This window comes from Salvelinus alpinus, chromosome 5 (assembly GCF_045679555.1).
Source record: "Salvelinus alpinus chromosome 5, SLU_Salpinus.1, whole genome shotgun sequence".
Classification (NCBI taxonomy): domain Eukaryota; kingdom Metazoa; phylum Chordata; class Actinopteri; order Salmoniformes; family Salmonidae; genus Salvelinus; species Salvelinus alpinus.
This window is the reverse complement of record NC_092090.1, coordinates 66,390,698-66,417,831: the sequence shown is the minus strand read 5'-3', so window position 1 is coordinate 66,417,831 and position 27,134 is coordinate 66,390,698. Positions and strand designations below refer to the sequence as shown.

General features: G+C 42.6%; 2 protein-coding genes across 8 annotated transcripts; both read right to left on the bottom strand.

The window, feature by feature from the left end:
* Positions 1-86: 86 nt before the first annotated feature.
* On the bottom strand, positions 87-5,790 carry ch25hl3 (cholesterol 25-hydroxylase like 3). Its single transcript, XM_071402771.1, has 2 exons — positions 5,079-5,790; positions 87-1,830 (listed from the first exon to the last, which is right to left on the bottom strand). The coding sequence occupies exons 1-2, from the start codon at positions 5,519-5,521 to the stop codon at positions 1,428-1,430; spliced, it is 846 nt and encodes a 281-aa protein (XP_071258872.1). The 5' UTR covers positions 5,522-5,790; the 3' UTR covers positions 87-1,427.
* A 2,205-nt stretch (positions 5,791-7,995) lies between these two features.
* Positions 7,996-19,514, bottom strand: LOC139576552 (erlin-2-like). Of its 7 annotated transcripts, none has more exons than XR_011675141.1 (13): positions 19,383-19,514; positions 18,996-19,071; positions 17,598-17,705; positions 17,349-17,430; positions 16,572-16,618; positions 16,383-16,444; positions 15,157-15,282; positions 14,877-15,013; positions 13,883-13,941; positions 13,409-13,500; positions 13,097-13,230; positions 11,808-11,887; positions 7,996-11,461 (listed from the first exon to the last, which is right to left on the bottom strand). XR_011675141.1 is itself a non-coding variant. In XM_071402767.1 (13 exons), exons 2-13 carry the CDS (start codon positions 19,034-19,036, stop codon positions 11,291-11,293), a joined length of 1,095 nt encoding a protein of 364 aa, XP_071258868.1. In that variant the 5' UTR covers positions 19,037-19,071; positions 19,383-19,514; the 3' UTR covers positions 7,996-11,290. The 7 variants fall into 7 exon arrangements, 4 of the variants coding, with proteins under 4 accessions (XP_071258868.1, XP_071258871.1, XP_071258870.1 ...); XM_071402767.1 differs by having other exon boundaries at positions 13,097-13,186; XM_071402770.1 differs by having other exon boundaries at positions 13,097-13,186; positions 14,877-14,950.
* Positions 19,515-27,134: the final 7,620 nt, after the last annotated feature.

Here is a 27,134-nt window from a genome sequence, read left to right as displayed (position 1 = left end):
TGTAGTCTAGAAAAATATGTATGAAAATAATATAGGCCTACTGTCAACCCCACAAAACATTCTCACTGCTCTAGCTCTTGCCGACTGACCTGTGTTGATTGACAGTTTGCTGGTCTAATCAGAGTGCTGAATGGGCTTTTTACTAGCCAATCAGTTTTTTTTTTGCAAGTGCAATACTCTCTCTGGCTGTGTGGAGAGTAATCCACAGAGACTCTGAACCACAGAATAAATGACAAAACATTCCTAAAAGTCAAAGTCGAGTTCCGAGTCTTGAGGCTCCAAGTCAAGTCTCAAGTTATTTTATTTTCAATCAAGTTGAGTCTCAAGTCATCAAATTTGTGACTGGAGTTAGACTTGAGTCCAACCATCCTCTTATTTACATTATACTTACATTTTAGTAATTTGAGGAAGCTTGATTAACTTAAAACCTCAATATTGTTTACCCTTCATGAAGTGTGAGTTGGCAACGGCTGGAATTCAAGCTGAGAGGCCCTCATGAATGAGAGGCCCTCATGAGCAGGCTGATATTAGTTCCCCAATATAATTTTCATACTTGTAGATTACTGTCACGCCTGCTCCCGCTCTCTCTCTCTGGAGCTCAAGGGCGCCAGGGTGCCCTTCATTACACACACCTGTGTCGTGTCTGGACTATCATTAAATGTGAAGACTTATTTATATCAAATCAGTTCTCTAGGTTTCATTATTACGTGATTTAAACTAATCATTTAAACATGAATTAACTAAGACGTCGGGGCACAGCGGAAAAGGTTCCGATTTAGAGTTATAATTTTCTGAATATAACTCTTCAGATATTTTAATATCTGATCAATTACAGTCATTCTCATTAACCTATTATTATTACCTCATCAGTTCTCATTACTGAACGTCGCAAACCCTTGGATATCTGCATGAACCCTAGTTTCCATAATGAATCAACAATATACAAATTGTGTTCATTATTTATTTACTAACTAACTAAATAATCAAAGAAATAAATAACAAACAAACAGTAGATATTGGTTACTAACAATGATAGAAAAGTCCCTAGTGGGCTAAATGACAAAGGAAAGGGGTGGGGACTGAGAAAGAGCAGGAAAGACAAAATGGATTCACTATACACAGTGGATAATTATAATCATTGAAATTCTAATCCTTTGCACATGAACGGCCGCTCATTTGAGAATAATTGCAATATATATATTTATCTTATGTCTAAGATTTGCTCTTATTCTGTAGTGATTGATAGTCTCAGATTTTAACCATTTCTAATCGTGTAGCCAAAACTACAGCTGTATGGTCTAATGATCTATAGAATTGTAGCCATTCCAACGTGAGGACTCTGTCCCGGCGTTCTCTGACTTAATGTAGATTTTGTAGGAAGTGGGTTTTATACTCTGTGGAAGAAGGGGCGGTTCCATGACGCCAAATTAATGTCTCTTCATTGTCCTCCCTCCATGTTTACTCCCAGCCTCCTCCCTTACGCCCAGGTAGGTCCCACAGAGCCAGTCCCAGTGCCTGAAGTAGGGGGCATAGTTCCCCCTGTAGATGTGGTGGTGTGCCTGGTGGAAGGGGGCCCCTCCGAAGCAGGGCAGTAGTCTATGGATAGCCCAGGGCAGGTCATAGCCACAGTGGTCCTCTATGGCCAGCCAGGTGTTGAGCAGGTGGAACAGGGCCTCACTCAGAGGGTGGCAGCCCACCACCCAGGCACTGCTCAGGGCCAGCATCTGCAGGGAGAGTAGCTCAGCCGGGCTGGCGTCCTGGGCAGCCAGGGCGAAGGTGATCCGGTTCTGGTGATGATTCTGGTGGACCCTCCGATACAGCCAGGGAACCCTGGGGACCATACAGACAGAACTTTTGTGTTTGGTAGGCAGCCAGGGACAAACCTTATGTGCTCCTTCTAGACTCTCTACATGAGGGTCGTCCGAGTTAAAGGAGAATTGAGCTTTTTTACAATTAAATCTCTATTTTTCATGTAAATAGCATGTTATAGAACAGTACGATTTAATTTGTTTTTGAGAAACTTGGTGTGTTTCCACCCAACTGACTGCAGATAAAAATCAGTGCGTGATGAGGTAGTGCACACAACATTTTATTTTCGCTTAAGTTTTCATTGTACTTAATAAAAATCTAAAAGTTCAGTGTGTTTCCATTGCATTTTCAACTCCACCGATAGTTGTGTCACAAAAACTGTTTCGTTGAATAGCAAATTTGCCTATTCTGGTCTTGGCATGTGTGCACTAGCCAAGAGCTCACCGATACAGTGCGGGTACGCTATGTTGGTAGACTAGTCTACATGATGAGATTATTATAGATAAGAGAATATTTTTATTTGTCAAACTGCAGTCAAGCATCGATCATCATGTCACCAGAAAAGGACCCTCGATACCAGACGGTGTCAGAGGAAGGCCCTAAAATTTGTCAAAGACCGCCACCCTAGTCATAGACTGTTCTCTCTGCTACTGCACGGCAAGCGGTACCAGAGCGCCAAGTCTAGCTTCTACACACATTCCAAACGCCTGAAGGTACCACGTTCATCTGTACAAACAATAGTACGCAAGTCTACACACATTCCAAACGCCTGAAGGTACCACGTTCATCTGTACAAACAATAGTACGCAAGTATAAACACCATGGGACCACGCAGCCGTCATACCGCTCAGGAAGGAGACGCGTTCTGTCTCCTAGAGATGAACGTACTTTGGTGCGAAAGTGCAATCAATCCCAGAACAACAGCAAAGGACCTTTGAAGATGCTGGAGGAAACAGGTACAAAAGTATCTATATCCACAGTAAAACGAGTCCTATATCGACATAACCTTAAAGGCCGCTCAGCAAGGAAGAAGCCACTGCTCCAAAACCGCCATAAAAAAAACAGACTACGGTTTGCAACTGGGGACAAAGATCGTAATTTTTTGAGAAGTGTCCTCTGGTCTGATGAAAAAAAAATAGAACTGTTTGGCCATAATGACCATCGTTATGTTTGGAGGAAAAAGGGGGAGGCTTGCAAACCGAAGAACACCATCCAAACCGTGAAGCACGGGGGTGGCAGCATTATGTTGTGGGGGTGCTTTGCTGCAGGAGGGACTGGTGCACATCACATAATAGATGGCATCATGAGGAAAGAAAATGATGTTCATATATTGAAGCAACATCTCAAGACATCAGTCAGGAAGTTAAAGCTTGGTCGCAAGTGGGTCTTCCAAATGGACAATGACCCCAAGCATACTTCCAAAGTTGTGGCAAAATGGCTTAAGGACAACAAAGTCAAGGTATTGGAGTGGCCATCACAAAGCCCTGACCTCAATCTTATAGGAAATGTGTGGGCAGAACTGAAAACGCGTGTGCGAGCAAGGAGGCCTACAAACCTAACTCAGTTACACCAGCTCTGTCAGGAGGAATGGGCCAACTTATTGTGGGAAGCTTGTGGAAGGCTACCCAAAACGTTTGACCCAAGTTAAACAATTTAAAGGCAATGCTACCAAATACTAATTGAGTTTATCTAAACTTCTGACCCACTGGGAATGTGACGAAAGATATAAAAGCTGAAATAAATAATTCTCTCAACTATTATTGTGACATTTTACATTCTTAAAGTAAAGTGGTGATCCTAACTGACCCAAGACAGGGACCTTTTACTAGGATTAAATGTCAGGAAAATTGAAAAACTGAGTTTAAATGTATTTGGCTAAGGTTTATGTAAACTTCTGACTTCAACTGTACATACTACCTCAACTAACCGGTGCCCCCGCACATTGACTCTGTACCGGCTCCCCCCTGTATATATTGTTATTTTTTACTGCTGCTCTTTAATTACTTGTTACTTTTATCTCTTATTCTTATCCATATTTTTTAAAACTGCACTGTTGGTTAGGGGCTCATAAGTAAGCATTTCACTGTAAGGTCTACCTGTTGTATTCGGCACATGTGACTAATAAAATTCGATTTTTATTGGAAAGGAGCATCAAGATCCCCATGCACTTTCACCACCCTGTGAAGTTTATCATAACTTATTTCATCTGTAGCCTAATAAACTGCATGTTATCCCGAAATCATAGTGGGAGGACCACACATTATATAATCATGTGACTCCAAGTTTACTTCGATATGATGGTTATTATATCAATATTTGTGCATAAAGGTGTTGCCACCACCATTTCTCGCATTATTAGTTTTACAGACACAAAAAGATCCCACTTTACTTGCATAAAACTGTTGATGGAAACGTGGTTAGTAATGCAATTTAAATTTTTTACTTGATTTGTGTATTACCAAATTTGCTTGAGATGATTTTAATGCAACACTGCTCACTGCATCCAAGTTACTTGACATAAACGTTTCAGAAAGCTGCCAGTCAAGGCGAGGCCATGAATATAAGCTCCCCACCCACCCAGCCTGTCTTTTCAAACTTACTGGTAGTTAGCCATGAGAGAAATAGTACTTGGAAAACCAATATATATATAGCATTTCCATCCAAACACATATTATGGGTGATATTTTAGACACTCAAAAGGCTATTTTACATGGGAATCTGTTCAGGACAGATTCCCATGGGAATCTGTTCAGTGTATTTTAATTCTATTACCAATATTACAGGTGCAGAAGAGGTTTGGCGCATGCACACTTGGTCAAAAACAATACTTCGATTTTTTCCAGACAATAAAATATATATATATATATATATTTCACCTTTAACTTTCCAGACAATGCATTTCAAATCAGTTGCCTATGTGACTTTTTATTTAGACCTTTTTTGGAAGTACATAGGCCTAACTGGCCGTAACGGCAGTAATGATGATAGTTGTTCAGCGAAACTCCATCCTTTTGTAATTACCGAACGTATTATGACATTATTCATCTTGAAAAGCTGGTGAATCTTCATATTCAATGTCTCCTGAGTCCAGTGGAAGCTGCTGAGGGGAGAACGGCTAATACTAATGGCTGGAACGTAGTAAATGAAATGGCATCAAACACATGGAAACTATGTGTTTAATACCATTCCATTAATTCCACTCCAGCCATTACCACGAGGCAGTCCTCCCAAATGAATGTGCCACCAACCTCCTGTGCTGTAAAGCTTACCGATGCATGGAATAATGCCATATAAAGAACAGCGCATCAAATAAAAGTAGGCACGCGATAACCTCCCCAATGAGCAGGCTGCATGAAGGCGCGAGTTCGGGAAATCTTGGAATCCTAACTCTTTGATAAAGCGCTGTGGCTGGGAGAACAGTTGTCAGGTATTTCAGAAAAATCCTCCAACAGCAGTAAACCCATCGCTGCAAACACAACAGCAACGGTTCAGCGGTCCTCGAGATCCTGTAGAGATTTATCCGTGGCCAGAAACATCCCAGCACTTCAAAGGCTAGAAAAGGTGCGCAGAGGAGAAGGTGGATGAGGAAAGCGAGGCATGCGGGCAGGAAAGGTGACGTGAGGAACTCCCGTTGTGCACGCAGATCATCCCACAGCGCCTGGAGCAGCAGTCCATCTGGGTTCCCATGTTTTAGAAAAGTACTAATATTCATAATAACAGCAAACGAAGGGTTATTTTTTAATCAAACCAAAAATGACCATCATGAAGTGTTCTCAGCATTTATCCAAGTGTGTTGGCTACTACTTTGTAATAACGTAGTCCATGATGTAGTTTCTTCAATTCACTGTCTCCAGCTGAAGGTACGCATTTAGTTGCTCGAGTGCTAAGTAAATACTTATTTTCTCTTCCACAATGGTTGACAGAACACGCTTGTCTGTCGTTTGGTGGGAGGGTAATAGAGCCACAGAAGCAATAAATGTTTAAAAAAAATCACATTCCAATTTATACAAGTCAGCAGCACAGCCTGGTCTCATAGACTATAGGTAACATAGTAAATCTGTCTCCCTCAATTTAGTATGATACAGTATTGTAACGACCCTGGGTTTATAAGCGCGGAAAGCGACTCTGCCGCTTGAGCATGCTTTTGCGGCACAGTCGATAGCGCGCCGGACCTCGGGCTAGGAGGTCGAGGGTTCGAGACCTGCTCCCTGCCTGTTTCATTACACTGGTGTCAGAAGTGATCGGACCTCGCATCCACGACAGTGCGTGTGCTTGGCCGGTGAGCGCGTTCCTGTAAGACGTAAAGTCGCAAGCTAGCGCGAGGACGCGCTCTTTGAAAGGAGGGAGTAGTGTAATGACCCTGGGTTTATAAGCGCGGAAGTCGACTCTGCCGCTTGAGCATGCTTTTGCGGCACAGTCGATAGCGCGCCGGACCTCGGGCTAGGAGGTCGAGGGTTCGAGACCTGCTCCCTGCCTGTTTCATTACAGTATGTTACATTTCGTATGGCATGCATTAATTTGTGGATGTCCATCATCCATTTTGTATGATAGTTAGGGGTAGGTAACATAGTAAATCTGCCTCCCTCCATTTTGTATGATATGTTACAAATTCCATTTTTTTATGGCTAACGTTAGCTAGGTGGCTAACATTAGCTAGGCTAGGGGTTAAGGTTAGCTAACATGCTAAGTAGTCGCAAAGTAGCTAAACAGTAGTAAGTAGTTGCTAATGAATAAAAATGCTAATGTGGTCTGTGATGAGATTCAAACATGCAACTGTTGGGTTGCTAGACGTTCACGTTACCCGCCCACTCATCCACCCTGACCAACTACCCTCCTTTAGTGTTTGCCTTAAGTAACCTTCTGTCTTATGTAACCCTACCACACGTAACATACTAATGTCAGTGTCCTGTATTTTCATTTACTATGTTACGTCTAGTGTATGATACCATGCTGGAGTCAGATGGTTTCACGTAAACATCTTGCGTGGGGCCCCTCTCTGGAACAGGGATATCTGAGTCTTAATCAATGTGTTCTATTCAAACTAAAAGCCCGTGATAATTTTATGGGATTAAAGCAATTCATGTCATAGACCCGACTTCAGATAAAGATATTAGCTTTGTCATTATATTGTTTATTTTAAAATCATCTTATTTTATATGACCACATGGAGGGCCAGAGATAATCTGATGTACCCAATAAGGCCACTAGATGTCATGTGATCGAATTTTTTTTAAACTTGAAAGTTACCAAGTTCTGGTAGTTTACCGGTAGTTTACCGGTAGCTTCGGAAGTTACCAGTAATATACCCTCCCTTTGCAATCCTAGACATGTCTCATGCTTGAAATTACCTCTACAAGCCTGAATCTGAAGCAGGGATATTGGCACCTTGGGTCCTGCCTACGCAGTCTTCTGATTACACATCCGGCATACCGGATTGGGAATCTAGGGGGTTTCTCACAGGAGATAACAGGTGATTGAACTGTCAGCACTTGACAGTGTACACCAGGTTATCAAGTCATCTTGAGGCGGCAGGTAGACTAGTGGTTAGCGCATTGGGCCAGTAACCAAAAGTGTTGCTAGATCGAATCTCCGAGCTGACAAGGTAAAAATCTGTCGCTCTGCCTCTGAACAAGGCAGTTAACCCACTGTTCCTAGGCCGTCATTGTAAATAGGAATGTGTTCTTACTGACTTGCCTAGTTAATAAAAAAAAAAAAAGCGTGCTACATTATGAAATACTATACTTACATTTGGAATGTTACTGACATCTTCTCCTGGACTTCATCATTTCCTCCCCTTTATATGTCACTCCCTTATGTTTTCTCACCAGGTGGTATTGTTCTTGTTTACCGGCGTGTAGCCTTATGGAATTGTCTCGTTACTGGTTTTGTTGTTTTATTAAACATTTCACCTGCACCTGAAATTGGGTAACTTCTCTTCTCCATAACTTCTGAAATCCAGTCCATATGGTGTGCAATAGTCTGAATGTCAGTGAAGATATCATAGTTTAAATAACATAAGCAGATAATAAATATAATTTTTCTAATAGGCTGTGGTATGTAACTGTCTACCCCTCCTAAATTGCAAAATCAAGATTCATCAGTCTTTCTTGTTTGACAGATGTGAAAGGACAATGTAAGAAAAAGGCAATAAAAACAGACTACATTTCAAGACAAAGTACCTCGTCGTCAAAGAAAAACACATTTTATTGTGTAAATTACAAAATGATGGATTTCTGATTCACAATTTAACATCAGTGAGCGAGTGCAAAAAGAGTCTCCTTCAAGTCATAATCAGTCAAGTCAACCTGAGAGAGTCTAACAAACAGTTTATATAGGTTGTCACTCACACGGCTAACGAAGCTAACTCAGCCAGAACAAACCAGTGTTACATTGAGAGAACAGTTTAATGGATACAACACAAGTGCCTCTCAAACAAGTTGTCATTGCTTTAGTCAAAGCGTTGGTGAAAAACATACAAATGATTCACCCCAAATGAACTCAGTCTAACACTACACTGAGGGCACCAGTGTGTGAAAGAGTCAAAAAGCTGCTGTTGCATCTTTCATGAAAACCCCATTACATGTTTATACCATTGACTCATCCTTCCAATATGAATGACTAACATATGTTAGCTAATAACAACAAAAAAACCACACTATGGTTTTTTTCTTTCCACCATTCCTTTCCATGTAAGATGACTAGATTTTATTTCGAAAATAACGAGGTCTGGTCCAATCTTCAACAAACATGCGTCACACTGACGAGATTAACATCTATGGACATGGTCTGTCATGAACCGCAGACGAGAAAGGACTAATCAGAATAAAATGTACTGTTAAAGCACGCACCTGTAATGCTCTTAATATCCAATGTCAGGGGGAAAAAATGTTTTCATGTAGAGCCTGTATGAAATGCCTAGCAGATAACGACAAAAGTTGCTATTTAATTTTTTTTCTCGAATACTGAACTGGGAGTGGTTGGACAGGCCATCAGACTGTTAAATAGCGCTCTCTAGCCGGCTGCCACCCGGTTACTCAACCCTGCACCTTACGAGGCTGCTGCCCTATGTACATAGACATGGAGTCACTGGTCACTTTAATAATGGAACACTAGTCACTTTAATAATGTTTACATACTGCTTTACTAATTTCATACTGTATTTTAGTCAATGCCACTCCGACATTGGTCATCCTAATATTAATTTATTTCTTAATTCCATTCTTTTAGATTTGTGTGTATTGTTGTGAATTGTTAAGATACTACTGTACTGTTGGAGCTAGGAACACAAGCATTTCACTACACCCGCAATAACATCTGCTAAATATGTGTGTGTTACCAATAAAATTGGATTTGGTTGGCATCACCCCTTCACCAAATCATGGGGATAGGCAATAGCAGAGAGTGAAGATGGTTCATCAATGAGTGTGAGGCTTGTATTGCATGTAGAACTGTTTGTATAATGTACAATTAGATAATGTCACAGATCCAAAATTCCCAGGAAGATTTGATTTGATAAAAACAAGTCAACCTGGACTTTGAGTCAAAAAACAATTGAATATCAATGCTCACTCTCTGAAACAGAGGTCAAGTAATGTTCATTCAGTGGGCTAGTCAAGATTTGTTACATCCGCTATTATGGTGAGATAAGATAAAGACAGTCAGCCAATTCATATGGGAGAGGGATCTGTATGAAGAAACGAGGTATTCCAAACAATGTATTGTGTATGATTAAGTAAATGAATCATTAATAATGTAGTTAATCATACACAACTATATCTCTGCACATATCTCTCATACACTTACAGTATTATGAGCTATGCAACACATAGAATATACATGAAAGCGCTACCAATTAAATCAAGTTACAAAACATACATCATACACTTGCAAAAGTTCAATTCATGTTTAAAATGTCCCAAACCACACTACACTGTTACATTCAATATATCATTGTTTCGCCTACGGTCTTAGGATAGTCTGTTGTAGGGCTAGTAAAACCTTCGGTCCAGGGTAGCATCCCAAAAGGCACCCTATTCCCTATATAGTGTACTATTTTTGACCAGAGCCTTATGGGTAGTAGTGCACTTATGGGTAGGGGTTCTACTAAGCTGACATGGAATTGGTCAAACCATGGATCAGTTAGCTATTTGATTTGGAATTTTAGGCCCATGTAGGTATCAAAAAAATATATGCAAAAATGTGATTAAATATTTAATTTGGGCTTTAGAAATGCACTGAATAACACATTCATAAATGGGAAAAAAGACAGGAAATCATAAGGAATAAGGTTTTGAAGTGTCTGTCCTATATCTAGGAGATAAGAAAGTTCAGGAAATATTTAGTTTTTTTGGACACATATTTAACCCCTTTTTCTGTAGGCACAAAACCACCTCCATACTTCCATTCATTTTTAAAACCGGTCCCGGGTTACCTGCTAATGGGCAGGTATGTCTCACTGTCTGTGTGTTCTGCAGTAGGATTGGATAGAGGCAATCACCACAGCTGTGTAACCCTGTGTTAGTGGGCAAGTGAGCATTGTTGAAATCAAAACCCTACCCTCAAGTAAGTCATGAAGAACTCACTTACAAAACTCAGTTTTGGACAAGACTGACTTTATGTACAAAATTATCCTATCTACACTTTGTAGTAAATTTTGACACTAGAATAAATGTTTGACTAATATAGATGCCACATATGCCATTTTCTATCAGAGAAGTTGTTTGCCTTCAGTTGCGCTTTCAAAAGGCAATCAGCAGTATATCTTTTTTTAAATGTTTGGTAAAAAGATGAGGGATGGGGCTGGAAGAATGTAACCACTAAAATTAATAAACAGAGCTATGGGTCATGTTGAGGCTATATATTACATTTACTTTGTGAACAAACACTGGAGTAAAACAAGCGTGAACGTAGCAACTGCTGATTGCCTCTTTAAAGTATCTGTGTACCAGACTTCTATGAAATATGACCTATAATTAATAACTATTTCACTCATATGTTTTCCTTACAAAAAACTGGCAATTAAGTATGTTAAAAAGCAGCTTTCCTGTGTTTGAATGGTGTGGCCGTATACTGGTCATTAAAAATATTCATGCTAGTAGACCGCTCATTGGCCAGCTCAGCCAATAAGCCAACGTGACATGTTTTATGAGGAAATAGCAAGCATAACATTTTTTTTTTTAACGGACTGTTTGAGGTGGGGTTTTTGAAGTGTTTTTTCCCTAAAAATGTATAAAGTTCTTTGGCCACAAATATGAACAAGACAAGTCAAAAACATTTTGGTATGAGTTAACAGAATATCAATTTTTAAACTAAGATTTTCACTGGCCAGATACTTCAAAAATAGTAGTGCACTATATAGGGAATAGGGTTCCATTTGGGACATGTGCCCCAGGCTCATCTTTCACCCCACCTTGTGGCTGGTATGGTCCTAGCTCCACAGCTCCAGTCCTGGGATGGGTCTCTTCTCCTTTCCATCCCTCCATCAGTCTAGGTCCAGGATCTGTTCAGTTAGGATGTCCATGGCATCAGAGGCCTTAGTGGAGGGGCCAGAGTCAACAAACATCTGGGGGATCTTACTCCCAAAGTAGATCTTACTGTTAGCTGCTATGGCCTGGAACTTCATAAGCTGCAGATACTCTGGCGTCAGCTTCAACTGGGAGTGGAGAGAGAGAGGGGGGAGAGAAAGAAAGTGAGGGTGGAGATGGAGGGAGAGAGGAGAGAGAAGGCAGAAGCCAGTGATGGCTGTCCTGTGATGCTGTTAGATTGTAGCCTGAGGGGCAGTGTGTTCTCTCTCACTGTTCCAGCCAGTCTGAATTCACTCCCTACCACCTCCCCTTGGCTCTAAGCCTTGGATATTTGTAGATCTGCATGGAGGAAGCAACATGGAAGGAGCTGAGAGATCTTTCACCACCCTGATTTTACAGATCCTTCAGATCTGCAAACGTGGAAGGGTTAGGGCCAAGGAGGACCGGCTGTTCCTCACAGTATGTTCCTCTCACCTTATTGGCCTCGGCCGCTCTCTCTGCTGTGTAGAACTCTGCATCGGCCCTGGCCTTCATCTTAGCCAAGAATGCTCCGTCTGCAACCCAGGGGTTAGACGTCAAATTGTGTTGACGCCATCTATAATATTATTTCCACCTCCTAGTAAAATAATTTTAACATATTGGACCATGCCTATAACCTATGTATGGTCCATATTATCAGGTATGCTATTAGCATTAATACCTGTAGCCCAACTGATGCAGCATAGTGGCTATACATAAAAAGGCTGAAGCATAGGGTTGCCCATCTGCATTTACCCTATTGGGCCAATCGTTAGTATAGTTCTGCATCGGGTCAGATATCCACGGTTCCCGGCGGGTGATTCGCAAAAATAATCAGCTGGCGGGTGGAATGAAAACATTATTTCAACCGGTGGGTTGGCTCGCGGTTCAGAATTACATTGTGGGTCGGAAACATTTTAAAATCAAGATAATACTTTTAAAAACCCAGGAGCTTGTTGTGTTACGAATTCCATTCTGTGAGTGGCGAGGCAGACATAAGGCTACCAGCCACGCACTGAGTGTGTCGAGCCGGGAACTGTCCCTTATTTGCGTTGTGCTAAAACGTTCCAATGTGTCTATGCCAGAGCTTATGTTCCCTCTCCCCACGTGAGAATACGACAAGTTTACTTTCCATGGACAGCCTAGCACATGAGAAAATGTGTAACGTAGGCCTAGCCGGAGAAACAAAAAGAAAGGTTATGATAAGGGAATAGGCTACGACACCATCGTGGAAACAGGTGCTGCGTTTCTGAAGACAGGCGGGAGCAGTGACGGGGTATGTCTAAATGTATTACACTAAGCTTTGAGCTCCCATAGTCAATCTTCAGGAGACTCCTCTTTCTATCATCATGACCCACAGCGAGAAGAACAAAAATGTAGAGCATCTTAAAAGCCCTGTTATGCCAGCATGCCATTTCACTGACCAGTGGCCTAATGACAATTATAAACTGGGTGGCTGGAGCCCTGAATGCTGATTGGCTGAAAGCCGTGATATATCAGACCGTATACCACGGGTATGACAAAAACATGTATTTTTACTGCTCTAATTACGTTGGTAACCATTTTATAATAGCAATAAGGCACCCATGGGGTTTGCGGTATATTTGCCAATATACCACGGCTCTGTATCCAGGCACTCCGTGTTGCAAAGAACAGCCCTTAGCCGTGGTATATTGGCCATATACCGCACCCCCTCTGGCCTTATTGCTTAAATATACAGTCTTATTGTTTTGCCAAACACACACCTTCAATTTCAGAGATCCTTTTCTCTGTTTCTTTCTCCATGACTTTCTGGCTAAACTTGATTTCAGCCACTTGAGCCAACTTCTCTGCCTCTGTAGAGCAGCACATGGAGGAGACAGGAAATGAGCCTTACATTCTGGGATTAAATGAGAAAACGGGCAGAATTCCTCTTAAAAATGAGTTCAACAAAACAGACTTACAGTCATTTGTTTATAAATGTAATGTATTATTATAAAATGTCAGTTTAATATTTTCTTTTCTGTGAAAATGTAAAGGTCATAGTGCGTTAGTGTCTGACCAATCACATGACTGACCGATCACAGCCCTCTTCCGCTCTGTCTCCGCCTCCTTCTCCACCACCTTCTGAGTCTGAGCAGAAATCAGAAGCTTTGTCTTCTCAGCCTCCCTAAACACACACACAGAGAGATTAAAGGTGCGTGCTAAAAGTTGGTTAATATCTTTCTCTAGTCCCACAGCATGCAGCATGTGTCCCATCCCTCACCAGAACATTCTAAACACAACAACAGACAGGTTTAAAAAAATACCATCATCAGTCCATTACTAAAGCCCTCCAGATGGAAGTGGTGTCCCAAATAGCATACTACTCCCTATGTAGTGCACTTGTCAAAGATCATGCACTATAGAGGGAATAGGGTGCCATTTGGGATACATCCGGGTTTGAGGAGAATATGAATACAGGACGTAAGGGAGTTGGGGGTTTTGGGAATATGGAGTGTTGCAGTGTTCTAGAATGTTGCAGTGTTTACACAGCCAACTGTTCTACTCACATCATCTCGTAGTTCCTCCGAATGCTCTCAGGGATGTTGGGCTTCGTGACTCGGACCGCCTGTGGTCAAGATTGCCGAACCACAACCGTGAAAAAGAGGGGTGACGGAGAGATGATTGAGATCATATTGAACATTTGTTTTACTGTGGAACTGCAAGTCATTACATGGCAATAAGAGGCATTCCATCACCTGGGAATCATCTAGGCCAAATGCCAAACAACAAACTATTCCCTTTGTAGTGCACTACCTCTGACCCAGCCCCATAGTGCTCTGGTCATGGGAATAGGGTGCCTTTTGGGGCACAGACCTAGTTCAATTTGGGAGCACAAAAGAACAAATGCAATCTTACTCCCCCCCAAACTCTCTCTGAAGTGAACTGTGCTGTAGTGTTATTCGTTCCTGGCAGAACCTACAGCTGTAATTGTAGTTTCTTCAAGAGGATTAATGAGGACAAAAGGCTAAGTGTTTAAACCCAGAGGGGCCTTAAAACTGGAAAGGAATGAGCAGAGGTGGTGTCGGGGAGGAAATGATTATTTCTCTCCCTCCATCTCGCTCTCTCATTTTTGAGTCTGACAGAATCTCTCATCGTTTCCCAGTCCAGATATTGCAACATGGGATCTGTTCTGTTTATCGTCTTTCATTAAGTTCTAGCTGGTAACTGAAGTCCATCCAGGCCGCTTAGCAGCCCACTCATCACCTGGCATTCATTATCACAATATGGAGCCTCATAAAGTTGAAGTACAGTATTCTACTTTAACCTTACACAATACTTTCAACTTAACCCTGTTTCCTGTCTGCCATTCAACCCCCTGTGTGCGTGTGGCTCTACCTGGATCACACAAGGATAAGTGGAGTATCGAGTAAATCAAATCAATCATCGCGATTCCTTGCATATAAACCTTCAATAAAAACATATTTATACTGGTATGCAAGGATTCTCTAAGATGGTTTGCTGTCTCTTCCTCCCTCCATGTCTCCTTCCCAGTCTCAGTACCTGTATAATGAGTCCAGGAGCCATGCAGGTCAGATCCTCCTGTAGGGTCAGCTTCAGGTTTTCATCTATCTGGTCTGAGGGAAACCAACACACACACGCACGCACACACACACACGCGCACACAATGGAGACAGAGGCTGCATCCCACACACCACCCTATTCACTATACAGTATAGTAGTTTTGCAGTATGTAGTGCACTATGTAGGGAATTGGATGCCATTTGGGACCACCCAGAGATAACACTAGGCCTTTGAAACCCTTTGAATATTGATTAGTTACCGAACAAGCCGATGTAGACCTCCTGTAGAGAGTGGACGCTGCAGAACTGGTTGAGCTCATGGTGAACCTTGTTGAATATCAGGGCCTTGTCGTAATCCGCTGTGAAGTTCCTCACTATATCATACACTACAGAGAACGGACAAAGAAGAATGACTACAGCACAGGAGGTTGGTGGCACCTTAATTGGAGAGAACGGGCTCGTGGCAATGACTGGAGCGGAATTGGTGGAATGGTATCAAACACATAGTTTCCAGGTGTTTGATGCCATTCCATTTGCTCCGTTCCAGCCATTATTATGAGCCGTTCTCCCCTCCGTTCTCCCCGCTACAGTAATATCCCTTTCACACCAAGAAGTTTTTACGCCAACTTTACCATACCGCCAACTTTTTTCCCGCCTTTTCTTTATATCTGAAAGGTATTCAATATTACATTTGTTTTATTTATTTTTTGATACAGTACCGTAAATCCTATGTGAAAGCAGTATAAAGTAAGTAAGTAGTAGTGGCTACAGTAAATACGGAGCTTGGTCCGAGCCAGAACGGTCCATAGGGCAGAAGCCTCCTGTCTCCTGTTTCTTAGCATCAGGCAGCTTGATGTACAAGTAACACCCCTTGAACCGGAAGCTAGTCTATCGCAGGGTTACAGTAAGCTGTGTTCAAAATGGTTGCCAAGTACTAGTGTTGTGTTCGAGACCACCTGAAGCGAGACTGATTCAAGACCGGAGCAAATAGAGTCAGAGTCAAGATCAAGACTGGAGGGGGATAGTAAATTGTGTCAAATTGCCAGCATAAGAGTTCAAAATGTCCAGTATATCTGTGTTCGTATTTTACAACAACATATCGATTCTTTAGAAATTCAGAATGGTGAAAAAAAAGACACCGGTCTCAATTACTACAACACTGCTAAGTACACAACCATCACGCGCCAGGCTTCCCCTCGTTCCACCCACCCCTTACATTTGTCATAACAAAAGAGACTCGGAGCACACTTTGAGAGAACATGGAGTAGCCTCCCTTTGGAATGATGATGCAGCAGACAACACACTGTTACAATACATGGGTTTCCCTGGTTTTGAAACAATATAGCGTATATACTAAAGAGGGATTTGAACATCAGACATTTTATGTCACGAGTAAGATCAGCTTTAGTTTTGTGTTGAGAGAGACAAAACTTGAGCCCCTTGTCAAAATTGCGCCAATGTTTGATGCATTGGCTTATGACTTTACCTGCTGAGGGTACCAGGTAGTTCACCACTTCTATCCGGTCAAAGTAAATCATCACTCCCCCACTGAACAAATAAAACATAATGTAACTAGACATACATGCAATACATTTTCAAGAATGGAGATAAAAGTAGCTGGTAATCTTTCCATCCATGAAGATTATTTCGGGGCAGTGGCGATAGACAATCCTACCTTGTGCCACATGGTACATTCTTCACTTCATCTGTTTGTAGAGTGGTCTACAAAGAACAGAAAGAGAAGGCGTTAAACACTCCACAAATCCATCATTTCTGCAGGGCTCAATTCAATAAAACCTACATTGTAGTATTTACACAGTAGTTCTTTTCCCCATGATCCAAAAACTCTTCTGACAGGTCTTTGGGCGGCAGGTAGCCTAGCGGTTAGAGCGTTGGGCCAGTAACCGAAAGATAGCTGGTTCGAATACACGAGCCGACGAGGTGAAAAATCGGAGCAAGGCACATAACCCTAATCTGCCCCAGGGGTGCCGTACTACTATGGCTGACCCTGTAAAACAACACATTTCACTGCACTTATCCGGTGTATGTGACAATACCGCTGTATGAAAACCTGCAAACCTACCAGGGGTGTATTCATTAGTAGCACACTCGTAGCTAAATGTTCTGTAACAGAAACCGTAACCTAGATTTCCTATTAGACAAATATAGGCAGGTCCCTCCCCGTTTGGTTCCTAGTGAATACACTCCTGGTAGACTCCCATCATAGATTTGCTGTCACTTTTCAGAATAAGAAGTGTGCGAGCACAGGGTGACTTTTGTAAACAAAGAAACTGCCTAAACTTTCCTGTTTGAATGAAGTCCAGCCTCAGCCTTTGCCCTAGTACATTTCACCTCAGAAACCTCACAGACCAGTCAGGTTTCAGTTCAACTCCATTTCAGCCTAAACCCCAGTCAGACCAGTCATGCCCAGGGCCTAAGACACTAGTCTTACCTGCACAGACTTGAAGTTAGTGATGAAAGGCATCATGAGGTGGAACCCAGGGTTACTGGTGGTGGTCAGGAGAGCTCCTCCCCTGTGGAACACACAAGTCAAGGACATGTTGAGGAGGGAGCAACATAACAGATAGATCTGCCACAAATAGAGATGATATGATTCCTTACTCTGCATGCATGTCGAAGAGACATGTCTGTGCTACATAAAAATAGATACATTTAAATGAAGACATAACATAAATCTGACCTGTAGTAAACTCCAGTGTGTCCCTCCTCAATCTTGTGAACAGAGGCGAAGAGAGCTGCGCCTCCAATCGCACAGATTATCGAGGCAATGGCACCCAACTGTGCCATCCTGGGAAGAAGAGGAAGAATAAACCATTTGTTTTTAAAGGATTGGCATGCACAATGTTGGACAGAGGATGGATTAATTAAATAATAATCAAGCTTACAGTGCATTTGTAAAGTATTCAGACCCCTTGATTTTTTCCACATTTTGTTTTGTTATAGCCTTATTCTAAAATGCATTAAATCGTTTTCCCCCCTAATCAATTTACACACAATACCCCATAATGACAAAGCAAAAACAGGTTTTTATACATTTTTGCAAATGTATATATATATATATATATATATATATATATATATATATATATATATATATATATATATACGAGAAAAAAAAGAAGGAAATATCAAATTTCTGACAACTGTGTGACCTTATACAGACAGGTTTGTGCCTTTCCAAATCATGTCCAATCAATTGAATTTACCACAGGTGGACTCCAATCAAGCTGTAGAAACATCTCAAGGATGATCAAATTGAAACAGGATGCACCTGAGCTCAATTACAATTCTCAAAGCAAAGGGTCTGAACACTTACATAAATAAGGTATTCCTGTTATAAAATTAAATAGATTTGCAGACATTTATTTAAAAAACAACTGTTTTTGCTTTGTCATTATGGGGTACTGTGTGTAGATTGATGAGATTGTTTTATTTAATCAATTTTAGAACAAGGCTATAACGTAACAAAATGTGGGAAAGCGAAGGGGTCTGAATACTTTCCGAATGCACTGTTGATACCTTTCACTGAAGAGTTGAAGTCTAATCTAATACATAACCTTACAAATATTCTACCGCTTTTACAAAAATGTTGTTTTATTGTAGTAAATTGTAATCTTGCAAGTTGTGGATGTTAGGACAGTTGATTAGAATATAATCAGCTGCATGTAGTTGAAAACGACATCTGAGCAGAGCCTTCTATTTGTAAATAGAAGGCTCTGGATGTGAGATCATTCAGCTGGCAAAAAAAACTACGTTGTAAAACATTACTAAAACGTTCTGTTCCAGCTAGGCATGCTGCTGTCAAGGTAAACTCCTATTAGTCAGGAAGAAGAAGCTTAGCTGAGACATCAGCAGGGACTGACTGACCTTACAACATTATAAGAGGATTGACCAAGAAAGGCATGGAAACTTCTCGCCTGCCTCACCTCACTCTGAAAACATCCACAACTGAAGGCTGCCACAAGTTATTAGTCTGTGCACAGCTACAACAAGAATAATATAAAGCTACTATAGTGATCTTGTCTAGACAACTACAAGTCAGTCAATCAATCAAAGACAGCATGCAGGCTTTTCATACCAGGTCGTGAAACTTGAGCTCGCACGTGAAGGTTCAGTCATCTTTGGTTCAGTATCTTTGGTTCCACTTTCTAAGTCTAACATGGAGAAGTTGTTTCACTTTCAGTTGACAGAATGCTGACAGCTAAACATGAATTACCTAGCTAAGCGCCCAGTCTTGGATTTACTCATACACCCCTCCCAGTAACGCAAAACAAGATAAGCCAACTACGTAACAGGCATTGTGCAACAACAGTTTAACGTTAGTTTTTTAAGCTATCTTTAGTTCCTACAGAGGATGGTATCTAACCTACATTGACTAAATATTTCACATACATTGTTGTTGCATGTAACGTTAGATACTTGAAAAGGCCATTGATAAAAGTGTACTCGAAACCCGTATTATTACCTGTATTATTACACGAGGTGCCTCCTCTACGGTAACAAATAAATACATACAAAACTTATACGCTAACAACATTCGCTAACACCTACTACAAAGTTCACTTCCTCATTTTGCGTCATGCGTCATCAGCTGTGCGTTCTTCAGTGCCTTTAGAGGAAATATCCTTCAAAACCGGTAGAGGGCAACAAAGACTATCAAAGAAAGCTAAATATTCTGACTGTTATGTAGAAGTTGTTTCTGTGATTTAAAAAAAATCAAATATCTAGGTTTATTTTTCGATTAATTGTGGCATTTATATTATGCATTTATACAAGTGTACTGATAAGTACATTTCTACACTGTTTGCTGTGATACAATAGGGCAGAGTTGCTTTTATATTACTGTAACAAGGTAGGAACCATCGTTTTGGTCAGTGCTTCACAGAGGATCATAATTAGTGGGGAACATGTAATGGTATAAAACCACCCCTAAATCCAGTATGCAGATGAGAGTGTTGTAATGGAAGGTCCTGTGTGGTAATATAGACTGTCCAGTGAGGGGATTCAAGTAATGCCCCGGGCCAGTGTTGATTGCATTCGTTTTGGAACCAGGCTGCCTCCCGGGCATGAGCTTGGTGCCCTGTTTTGTCCGAAGTGATGTAGGTTAAGCACGTGGGGTAATGAGTAGGATTCTCTGCTTCACATGCAAAAGTGATTGTTTTTGATTAAAAGGCTTTATCTGCCTTCCCAAAATAACTATTTTGAAAATTCAAACATACACTACCATTCAAAAGTTTGAGGTCACTTAGAAATGTCCTTGTTTTTGAAAGAAAATAATTTTCTGTCCATTAAAATAACATCAAATTGATCAGAAATACAGTGTAGACATTGTTAATGTTGTAAATGACTACTGTAGCTGGAAACGGATGATTTTTAATGGAATATCTACGTAGATGTACAGAGGCCCATTATCAGCAACCATCACTCCTGTGTTCCAATGGCATGTTGTGTTAGCTAATCCAAGTTTATCATTTTAAAAGGCTAATTGATCATTAGAAAACCCTTTTGCAATTATGTTAGCACTGTTGTTCTGATTAAAGAAGCAATAAAACTGGCCTTCTTTAGACTAGTTGAGTATCTGGAGCATCAGCATTTGTGGGTTCAATTACAGGCTCAACATGGCCAGAAACAAATACATTTCTTCTGAAATTTGTCAGTCTATTCTTGTTCTGAGAAATGAAGGCTATTTTTTGCATGCGAGAAATTGCCAAGAAACTGAAGATCTCGTACAACGCTGTGTACTACTCCCTTCACAGAACAGCGCAAACTGGCTCTAACCAGAATAGGATGAGGAGTGGGAGGCCCCGGTGCACTGAGCAAGAGGACAAGTACATTAGAGTGTCTAGTTTGAGAAACAGATGCTTCACATGTCCTCAACTGACAACTTCATTAAATAGTACCCGCAAAACACCAGTCTCAACGTCAACAGTGAAGAGGCGACTCCGGGATGCTAGCCTTCTAGGCAGAGTTGCAAAGACAAAGCGTTATCTCTGTCCAGTGTCTGTGTTCTTTTGCCCATCTTTTATTTTTATTGGCCAGTCTGAGATATGGCTTTTTCTTTGCAACGCTGCCTAGAAGGCCAGCATCCGGGAGTCGCCTCTTCACTGTTGACGTTGAGATTTTCAAAAACAAGGACATTTCCAAGTGATCCCAAACTTTTGAACAGTAGTGTATATTTTATGAAAAAGAGATGTGTGTATCTAAACGATGCATCATGCTGCCTTGTTGACAACATGACCGAGCGGCGCAGATTATCGTTCGATTTGAGAAGGGTGATCCTCCCTCACCACTTTTTCCCATTCACATAACCGGCCATAGCCCGGTTCACTTTATCAAACTCCCTCATTGTCATTTGTTTGAGAGCCATTTGAGGACCAATGTTGTCTTGAACATTTTGGGGGTGTCCAAATATTTATATAAAGTTATGCCACGGTAGTCTAATATTTTCAAATAGTTTCAGTTGATTATAAGGAGTTCCGAACCAACTTGGCTATTATGTGATTCTTCTGGCGTTCATCTTTATCGCGACAGTACCTCTTCCCCCTACGGAGGTTGAAAAGATTTGGCATGGACCCTCAAATCCTCAAAAGTTCTACAGCTACACCATTGAGAGCACCTTGACTGGCTGCATCAATGCTTGGTATGGAAACTGCACCGCTCTTGATCGGAGGGCGCTACAGAGGGTGGTGCGAATAGCCCAGTACATCACTGGGCCTGAGCTCCCTGCCATCCAGGACTTCTATATCAGGCAGTGTGAAAGGAAGGCCCGGAAAATTGTTAAAGACTCCAGCCACCCAAGCAATATACTGTTCTCTCTGCTTCCGCACGGCAAGCAGTGCCGGAGCGTCAAGTCTGACACCAACACGCTCCTGAACAGCTTCTATCCCCAAGCCATAAGTCTGCTAAATAGCTAACGAAATGGTTACACGGACTATCTGCATTGACCATTCTATTTTATTTTTATTTTTGCACTGACTCTATGCACATTCTACACACTGACACTCCAACACACACAAACACACACACACCATTTGCTCACACACACATACCACGCACACACATTCATACTGACTCTAGACACACGCACACACAAACTCACATACAATCATCATATACGCTGCTGCTACTCTGTTTATCATACATTCTGGTGCCTAGTCACCTTACCCCTATACATATCTAACCCTACCACTCCAGTGTCCCTGCACATTGTAAATATGGTATTGGCACTGACCCTGGAATGAACTGACCCTGGAACTGACCCTGTATATAGCTTACTTATCGTCTTGTGTTCTTTTTATTTATATTTCTTGTGTTTTTGTTCGACTTAAATATATATATATATATATATATATATATATATATATATATATGTTTTAATAGTACTACTGCATTGTTGGGAAAGAGCTAGAACGTGACAATAAAAACTTGAAAACTGATTCCATGTGCTGGACTGCCTAAATTAGCTGATGATGGTGCTCCGGTACTGCTCTCTGAGGAAGCAGAGAGAACAGGCGGCGTAGCCTAGTGGTTAGCGTTGGACTAGTAACCGAAAGGTTGCAAGATCAAATCCCTGAGCTGACAAGGTACAAATCTGTCGTTCTGCCTCTGAACAAGGCAGTTAGCCCACTGTTCCTAGGCCGTCATTGTAAATAAGAATTTGTTCTTAACTGACTTGCCTAGTTAAATAAAGGTTAAAAAATATATAAAAAAATGGTGAGACTAGTGGTGGACTGCGGCAATGGCAGAACTCACAGCGAGTACAAAATATTATTTAAGATGATCTAGCTACATTACAGTTAGGACACATTTGATTATTTACCGTGCAGCTCACAAGGTAGAGTGACAACACCTCATCGAGCTTGAAAGACATCTGATTTATGTGTGCTGCTGCTTCCTCACTTCCAAAATGAGCCTTTTATAGCCCTCGATCAGTCGCTTTAGACATATGAAAAGCCAGCCCGAACCCCTAGGTGCCGCAGTGCAGATCTGTGCTGTGCATTTTAAACGGGGAAAGAAAAAAAGGAACAACAGAGCGAGGGAAAATAAGTTTGTCAGAGTTCATTAAGTATCAAGGGAACATTGCTGGAACTGGCAACGTAAGCCGCACCGGGGCCCTACCATTAATCACGACTGACAAGGAACCAGGGGCCAGGGGAGGAGGGGGGAGGGAAGGGGGGGGGGGGGGGGGGGGGGCTGCACGGGTGCTGCTGCCAGAGACTCTGGTAGTGATTATAGCATGGGGTCTACACACAGAGCGAAGGTGTTGAAGGTAGAACAGACGAGACCACTGCCTAAAACTCATAGTCCAGGTATGTTTCCACAGTCTGAACAACAAGGAGCCCACCATTGTGATATTATCACTGTTTTCCCTGTACTGTTTCCTTACCGTTTCTCTTTTTAGAAGATGATATAAATCACACCACGCCCATGTAACATTAATAATATACAGTGTGTAGCAGCAGTAAAGGGTGGCATGGTGCTCAGAGTTTTCCTTGCGGCTGTTTTGTGTGAAGTCCGGCTTAATAGTGTGCATGAGGTAGCGAAGAGTGTAAATGAAAGAGAGCGTCCTCCGTATATCTCTGTCTGCTTTGCTCTGCCTTGTTCTCTCAGTACCCAAGCAGGGCTCTCATGGCTGCTAGCCCTCTCTACACTGCCACTCCAGAAGAGAAAATAAATGGGAGAGAGAGGAAAAGGACCCTGTGACTCGTGAAGATGGAGGCCTCTGTTAAGTGCTGTTCTTGAAAGCACGTCTGGCCTCATTAGCTGTCAGTTGTAACAATACTGAACTGGCAGCGAAGACTGCTCTGAATCTAGCAACCATAAATCACAGCCTGACAGCCCTCTGACAGGCTGGGAACCAGCACACATGCATGCCTTGCTCCTGCTCCTGCACCCACACACAAACGTACACCGCACAGTATATCTACAGACAGCCCAACCCACACACTCCAACACACACCCTCACTAACTAACACACATGCCCACTGCAGCACTGTCTTACCTTCCAGAACAGGAGAGGTTGAGAAGCGAGGTTTGGACTGGAAATCCCTGGAGCTTTGTATCTTGTGTGTGTGTGTGTGTGTGTGTGTGTGTGTGTGTGTGTGTGTGTGTGTGTGTGTGTGTGTGTGTGTGTGTGTGTGTGTGTGTGTGTGTGTGTGTGTGTGTGTGTGTGTGTGTGTGTGGGTGTGTGTGTGTGTGTGTGTGTGTGTGTGTGTGTGTGTGTGTGTGTGTGTGTGTGCTCGCACACGCACAGACATGCGTGTATGTCCATGTGTAGTACCTAGTAACCTCCAGTCTATTGCTGTGGCCTAGTGGGGGTTGCTCGAGTATCAATCTGCCGGCGTCCATTAGGTTGACGCGTGACGGTGAGTGTGACATGGCTGGAAAGAAAGGAAGCAGCAGAAACAAGGCCTGTGGGTCATTAATCACAGGGCCCTGACACACACATACCAGGAGGCCAGGGGCACTGTCGGTGAGCTCACAGCTGGGACAAACTCAACAAATACAGGCTCTCTCTCTCTCTCTCTCTCTCACACACACACACACACACACACACACACACACACACACACACACACACACACACACACACACACACACACACACACACACACACACACACACACACACACACACACACACACACACACACACACACACATACACACACACACACACACACACACACACACACATAGGTACAGGCACACGGGTGTACACACATACACACAGCCAAGAAGGCCATGGCACCATGAGTGAGCTTACAGCTGGGCAAGACACCACTCAACTCACAAGACATGCCGGCCAACTACTCGTACCCTGCATTCCCTCCCTCCCTCTACCCCTGCCTCTCTCCCTCCCAGATTCCAAGCTCCCTCCATCTGACGTCCACCCGCCACCCCCCTCTTCAGGATAAATCACCATAGCCTCACAATGGCTAAGACACCTGACACAAAGTTAAGCAGGAAGGAAATAAGTCAAGATACTGATGTTCTGCTACCTGTCCCCTCTACTCCATGTTGGTGCCATTTAATATCATTACTGTTTGTGCTCCAGGTCTTGGATGTCCTCCTCACCTCTCTGCTGCCAGAAGTGGTCCCAGTGCAGAGTAACACAAGCTTGACCCATCTCTCTCTCTTTCTCTCCTTCTCCCCCCCTATATCCCTCTCTATACCCTCTATCTCCCTCTCTCTCTCTCTTTCTCTCTCTCTCTCTCTCTCCCTCCCTTCCTCCCCCGCTCTCTCTCACACACTCTCTCTCCCTCCCTCCCTCCCCCGCTCTCTCTCACACACTCTCTCTCCCTCCCTCCCTCCCCCGCTCTCTCTCTCTCTCGCTCTCTCTCTCTCACACACTCTCTCTCCCTCCCTCCCTCCCTCCCCCGCTCTCTCTCTCTCTCTCTCTCTCTCTCTCTCTCTCTCTCTCTCTCTCTCTCTCTCTCCAGCAACACATTAATCTTCTCCTCGTTGCTGAGATCTCCATTTAACACCTTCCTCTTCATCTGAAGAGTTATGAGAGGGCTCAGTGTATGTGTACAGTGTGTGTGCGTGGGCGGGCGGGGTAAAATGGTCCTGTGAATGTGCGTAAGTATATTTGTGGTACACGGAGACACAGTGTGTGCGGTGCTGTGGGGGTGTGGGAAAGGCTCTTCGAAGGCTTCAGCGGGGCAATGGGAAGAATGAGAAAATTCCTGATAGACAGCCCCTGTATCTGCTGGAGGAACTAAATAGAGGCTGTAAGGCTAACAGCTGATAGCCATCTATCTGGCTTCGCTGGAAGGAAAAGGGTGGTCTGCAGGGACTCATCAATAGGCAATGGGGAGTTTGTATGGTAAACCTGTGGCCCACAGGACTCTGGTCAAAAGTAGTACACTATTATAGGGAATAGGGTGCCATTTGGGATTGGGACACGTTCTAGAACCTTTGGATAAACCAGTTGGGCGTTTTGATGAATGCATTCATGGGTTGTTATTATGGTCTTAGTCATATCCATTGAGAGTTGTACTGTAGAGGTATTACACTTGACAGTGCATATCCCATGTCTTAGGAAACATGTTGTATGTATGCACAGTTATGACATGAAGTCTCAACCTGATTAAGGGAAAAAGAAACGGTTTTGTGTCTCTTTCTCACTTAAAAGGGGATTTATAGTATAATCCATTCCTTTGAGTGCAGGTCTATTTCATTCATTCATTCAAAAAAAGGCAGCTTGACAGGTTTGTTGATTTATTGCTTGGGTGATTTATTGTATGAAAGTAGCACTGGAAATCCTACTCTTGACATGTTGCGTTCTAAAACCAAGGGGCAAAAGTTTGTCAGAGTCACAGTATTTACTTGGCTGTTTCTGCCTCCCACCCCTCCATCCCTCCCTTCCTCTCCTTTATCCCTCCCTAACTCTCTACCTCCTGTGCCCTAATGCTCCCTCACCACAAATCCCTTTCCTCGCTCCTCACCATCCTGCCTCTCCCCTCCTCCCCCTCCCTCCCCCAGCACTCCCCTAACCCCACTATGGCCTCACACACCAGGCCTGCCATAAATCAATGGGCAGGATCGTGTCTGCCAGTTAGACTAAACAAGAGCATTTGTGAGGATTTTGCTCTACCCCATTAATCATCTTGACAGTTTGAAAAACACATTTCCCCTTTAATGACTGTATTTGGATAATCAGCTCTGTTTCCCCTCCTGGCTTTCCCAGCCCCTCCCCTCTTATCCCCTCCCTCTTTTTCTTTCCGCCCCAAGCAACATCACAGGCAGCTGGGTTGACTTATTACAGGATAGAGGGTGCGTCCCAAATGGCACCCTATTCCCTATAAAGTGCATGACTTTTGCCCAGGGCCCATAGGGCTCTGTGCACTATATAGTGACTCGGGTGCCATTTGGGACGCACATGGAGAGGAGGGGTGAAGAAGGAGTGAGGGAGTGGTCTCTCTCAGGCTTCTAAAAGGGGCTCGAGTAAAAAAGTGAAAATAATTACAGCTAGGGCCTCTGGAGGGAATTTGTTTTTTTCACTCTCACTCAAGAAACCGCTATGACTCTCCTAATGTAATGTCCCATATGTGAACACAATCTCACAGTCCTGCTGAATTACAATACACACAACACATGGATGGGCATGAGATGCCAACACCAGACAACTCTGTAATGTAGTGCTATAGGGGCAACAAGAGCTATGGAGACTCGTGGGACAATATATCTATCCACTAGCTAAATACAAGGGCTCA

Excerpts from the sequence above, each read along its gene's own strand:
- ch25hl3 (XM_071402771.1), bottom strand. The coding sequence starts at position 5,521 with ATGAATATTAGTACTTTTCTAAAACATGGGAACCCAGATGGACTGCTG. Across the intron at positions 1,831-5,078 it reads TGGCATTATTCCATGCATCG|GGTTCCCTGGCTGTATCGGA; the intron begins GTAAGCTTTACA and ends TATGGTCCCCAG.
- LOC139576552 (XM_071402767.1), bottom strand. The coding sequence starts at position 19,036 with ATGACTGAACCTTCACGTGCGAGCTCAAGTTTCACGACCTG. Across the intron at positions 17,431-17,597 it reads CACACTGGAGTTTACTACAG|GGGAGGAGCTCTCCTGACCA; the intron begins GTCAGATTTATG and ends TGTGTTCCACAG. Across the intron at positions 11,888-13,096 it reads AAGGATCTCTGAAATTGAAG|ACGGAGCATTCTTGGCTAAG; the intron begins GTGTGTGTTTGG and ends CCTGGGTTGCAG.